The sequence below is a fragment of the Magnolia sinica genome, chromosome 10 (assembly GCF_029962835.1).
Source record: "Magnolia sinica isolate HGM2019 chromosome 10, MsV1, whole genome shotgun sequence".
Classification (NCBI taxonomy): Eukaryota; Viridiplantae; Streptophyta; class Magnoliopsida; order Magnoliales; family Magnoliaceae; genus Magnolia; species Magnolia sinica.
Genome location: NC_080582.1, coordinates 7,138,648 through 7,143,259, shown reverse-complemented (window position 1 = coordinate 7,143,259; position 4,612 = coordinate 7,138,648). Strand labels below are relative to the sequence as shown.

At 41.0% G+C, this 4,612-nt stretch overlaps 1 protein-coding gene across 1 annotated transcript; it reads left to right on the top strand.

Moving 5' to 3' along the window:
- The first annotated feature begins 730 nt into the window (after window positions 1–730).
- On the top strand, window positions 731–4,279 carry LOC131217292 (disease resistance protein RPM1-like). The gene is made up of 4 exons (XM_058212203.1): window positions 731–1,767; window positions 1,850–1,927; window positions 3,724–3,780; window positions 4,240–4,279. Exons 1-4 carry the CDS (start codon window positions 731–733, stop codon window positions 4,277–4,279), a joined length of 1,212 nt encoding a protein of 403 aa, XP_058068186.1.
- The last annotated feature ends 333 nt before the right edge of the window (window positions 4,280–4,612 follow it).

Genomic DNA, 4,612 nt, shown 5'->3' with positions numbered 1-4,612 from the left:
TAGTAGCTCTCAACATACAAATAGTACAGGCTTCCTATAAAACAGATATATCATTTTATTTTATTTTAACAGATATAACGTGTTACAGATAACTCAAAGTTGCGTTGCGGAGGGAAAGAGAAGAAAGTAAGGGACGAAAACGCAAAAATGTCTGTGGAGAGTATTGTGAGCCATATCATCGGCAAGTTGGATTCTTTGCTGGTGGAAGAAGTAAAATTGCAGAAGGGTGTTTCCAGCGGAGTCCGCCGTATAAAAAAAGAGCTACGAAGCATGAGTGGACCCTTAAGGAATGTAGATAGCGAGGCTGGGGTGAAAGAATGGGTGTCACAAGTCAGAGAAGCTCCTCCCAACATCGAGGGTGTTCTTGATGAATACGCACTTTGCCTATTCCAAGAACCCATTCATCGTAGCCATAAAGTCATGATTTTTCTTCATAAAACTATGCACTGGATCAAGAACTTGAAGAAGTGCCACCAGATTGCCAAGCAGATACAAGAACTTAAAATCGATGTTGATGGCATTTCATCTGGAGCAGAAAAATACAAATTCGAGAAGATCGAGCATGACACCTCAAGTTCCAATGCCCCATCTGATACAACGAGCCATCTTCGATCAACTTCTCGTTTTTATCAAGGAAGTTGACCTTGTAGGCATTGAAAATCCAAGAAATAAATTAATTGATTTGTTGGTAGCTGAAGAAAAAATGCTTATGACGATTTCTATAGCTGGAATGGGCGGTCTGGGCAAAACAACTCTGGCAAGAAAAGTCTATGACAGTGAACGGCTGAAAATTGCACACTTCCAAGCTTTTGTTTGGTCGCAGACGTTCATCATTGAAAATATCTTCAGAAGCATTCTAATGCAAATTTGTAGGGTCAGTAAAGAAGAAGCGAAATCAATGAACAAGGATGAACTAATCGAGAATATGAGGGTCCATTTACAGCAAAAGAGGTATGTAATTGTTCTTGACGATCTATGGAAGGTAGATGATTGCAAATGTATAAGAGTTGGATTACCCGATGATGAATGTGTAAGTAGGATCATGGTCACCAGCTGCAAAAGCGAGGTGGCTGCTGCTTGTGTTCAAACTTCTGACCATGTTTACAATCTTTCACCATTGTCTCCTGAAGAAAGTTGGGCTCTCTTTTGTAAGAAGGCATTGCAATATGACTTGGGTGGAAATTGTCCTCCTCACTTGAAGCAAATATCTGAAACATTCATGCAAAAATGTGGAGGATTGCCTCTATCAATAGAAGCCATAGGTAGTCTTCTGTGGACTAAGAATAAAACTCTTCCGGAATGGCAGAAACTGTATAATAGCCTCGGCCTCCAGATAGAAACCAGTGATAGCCTGACAAGTATGAATCAAATACTATCGTTGAGTTACAATGATTTTCCATACTACCTCAAGACTTGTTTCATATATGTAAGCATTTTTCTAGAAGATTATTTGATCAAACCCATGACATTAATTCAGCTATGCATAGCGGAAGCGTTTGTAGAAAAAAAAAAGGAAGGCATAACATTGGATAAGCTTGCTTATGATTACCTCCATGAGCTTGTCAACAGGAGCTTGATCCAAGCGGCATCGTATACAGATTATGGGGCACTCAAAACTTGTTGTGTCCATGATGTCGTGCGTGAGATCATTCTTTCTAAAGCTAGGGAGGAGAAATTCCTGACATTCCAAAGTGGAGGAAAAGTAAATGATAAAACACGGCGCCTGACCCTACATGACCATGGGGAGATTTCTCCAGAGAATGACTTGTCTCATCTTTGCAGTTTTTTTTTTTTTTGGAACAAAGAAATGGCCTGTGTCCTCAATGAAAGCTTGGCTTTCTACCTTTAGGTTGCTGAAGGTTTTGGATTTAGAGGATACAGGTATAGATGAATTTTCAAGTGAGATTGTAAATCTATTCCATTTAAGGTATTTAAACTTGAGCCAAACATTGATTAGGACACTCCCAAAAGACATTGGTAAGCTTAAAAACCTAGAAACTTTGAACCTTCAATACACATGCGTTGACACACTACCGACCAGTATTGTCAAACTCGTGTACCTACGCTGTCTCGTTCTCCTTGTGCAACCTGACCGTCGAGCAATTTGCAGGATTGGGGTTCAGGTGAATTCTGGAGTAGGGAATTTAACATTACTACAGCAGTTGGGCTTCATAATGTCAGACCGAGGCAATGGGGTTTTAATACAAGAGCTAGGAAAGCTGACACAACTCAAGTGGCTGGGAATTTCAGACGTGGCAAAAGAAGATGGGTCGAGTTTGTGTGCTTCCATTCAGAAAATGACATGCCTTTCCTCGCTTTCTGCTCTTTCAGGAAACGATAGGACTCGATTTAAATTATATATCATCTCCTCCACCACTCCTTAAGCATGTATATTTGCATGGGCATTTAGAAAAGTTGCCGGACTAGATTCCCTCGCTTTTGAACCTTGTGCATTTGAAACTGTCGTGGCTGCAATTGAAGGAAGACCCACTTGGTGCCCTGCAAGATTTGCCAAATCTAATGATGCTCGAACTAAGAAGAGCATATGATGGAGAAGAGTTATGTTGTGGAGGGACAGGGTTTCAAAAGCTCAACGCATTATTCCTCCACGGCTTTAGGGCGTGTTTGGGCGGCGGGAGAAAGGAGCGATGCCAAACCTCCAAAAGATTCTTATTGATGATTGCCCTAAATTCCATAATGTGCCTTTTGGCATCGAACATCTAACCGTCTCAAAGATATCGAATTCAGGGATGTCGGAGATGCATTGGGGAAGAGTATAGGAAGGGTTGACATGAAAAACGCCAGAAAATCAGCCACGTCCCTCTCGTCCGTTTCAAAGCAAACGGATACTCCGCACCAACACTCATATATACTCGAAATATGGAAAGGTATTAATCCTCCCTTTCGAGTTTTTGACTTTGTTTTTCGATAGAGCAGGGAATTATTGTGGTTTTATGAACATAAAATGACTAAATGCCCTCATGTGGTGTGCTATCACATCCAACCCCGCCTATGTGTGCATGCCAATGATGTCGATCAAATGTACCGAAATTCATGCCTATTAATTCATTAGTGGGCCATTTGTAATTCAAAGGCTTTTGCAGAGACGCAGATTGCGTCCTACAACGCTCGTCTCTAGCCCGGAATGGGCCATTCTGTGGGCGGGCCCACTGTGATGTATTGGTTTATCCATGCGATCCATCCCTCCTCTCGGAGATCCAACGCTCAAGTGGACCACACCAAATAATAAGCTTGGTTACATTAATTAATGCACAAAGCATTAAATGTAAAGGTAATCTCTGGTGGGTCTACTTGAGAGTTGGACCTGCCTCATTTCTGTATTTATACCTTAAAATGACCTGAAAGAGGGATGGACGGCGTGGATAAACCAACACATCACAGTGGGCCAGCCCATAAAACTGCCCGTTCGGGTCCAGAGACGTCGGGGTAGGACGCAATCTGTCTCAGAGCGGATTAGGTGAGACCCTGACCTCACCCAAGATGGTGGAGCCATAACCGTGACCATGGGTCCACCTTAATATGTGTATTCTGTATCCACTCCGTCCATCTGTTTTTTCAGATGACTTCAGATTATGATTTTTTTTTTTTTTTTTTTAAAGCACATCTAATAATTATCAGGTGAACCATACCATAAGAATAAGTGGTGATTGACCATTAATGAGTAACAAAAGTTTTGATATTTGTTTTGTTCCCTTTGTCCAGGTATACGGTGGCTTTATCAACCCAATGGATTGCAAATAACATTACCCCAACGTTAAGGTATGCTCTCATAAGTTTTTAATGGTAGGACAGTCAATCATTACTTTTTTAATGGCATGCTCCACTTGATAATTGGACCTGTTTTTTGGATAATGTCCTAAAATGATCTGTAAAAATGGATCGAGGGAGTGGATACATAATACATACATCAATGTGGACCACATGATAACCGTACCGTAAGGGCCACACCAACTTAGGTGAGGCCGAGGTCTCACCTAATCCGCATCCGTTTTTGGATGGCATGCATTGTTTTTAATGGTATGGCCTGCTTGATGAGCGGACGAGCGTGATTTTCTGTTGAGCCTTGGAAAAGGGTGATATCCCGCGGGATCCACAAAGCTCGACTAACCTACGTACGTTAAAGGGCATTATGGTCATTTTACTCCTGAACAATTTGGAATCAGTCAAGCGCATACACCTTAAAATTCCACCAACATACTGGTTTCTTATTTTTGTCAGAGATTCCGAGGAATCAACGGAGACGTGCACGATCTCTTGATAGGTACAAACAAGCACATCAGGATACAATCGTAGCCGTAGGACATCAGGTTTCATTTGCTTCTATTTTTTTTTTTTTTATTGTTTAAAGATCGTCATGTTTTGTGTTCAGTTGCTTTTTTTTTTCCAGTCCTATTTATTTTCGTCAAGGATTTTGGTTGGGGAGTGGACCATGTTGTAAAATTTGCTTTTAAAGATGGTATTTTGATGAATATCTATGTGAAGTAGTAGATCCAGACCGTCCATCTAGAGGTCCTAAGAATAAATGGTTATTGTTGTAACTATTAAACAGATTATCCTGCTCATCAATTATTGCCTGTTGAATGATCACTGT

Excerpts from the sequence above, each read along its gene's own strand:
- LOC131217292 (XM_058212203.1), top strand. The coding sequence starts at position 731 with ATGGGCGGTCTGGGCAAAACAACTCTGGCAAGAAAAGTCTATGACAGT. Across the intron at positions 1,768-1,849 it reads ATTTCTCCAGAGAATGACTT|GTTGCTGAAGGTTTTGGATT; the intron begins GTCTCATCTTTG and ends TTCTACCTTTAG. Across the intron at positions 1,928-3,723 it reads GTAAATCTATTCCATTTAAG|GTATACGGTGGCTTTATCAA; the intron begins GTATTTAAACTT and ends CCCTTTGTCCAG.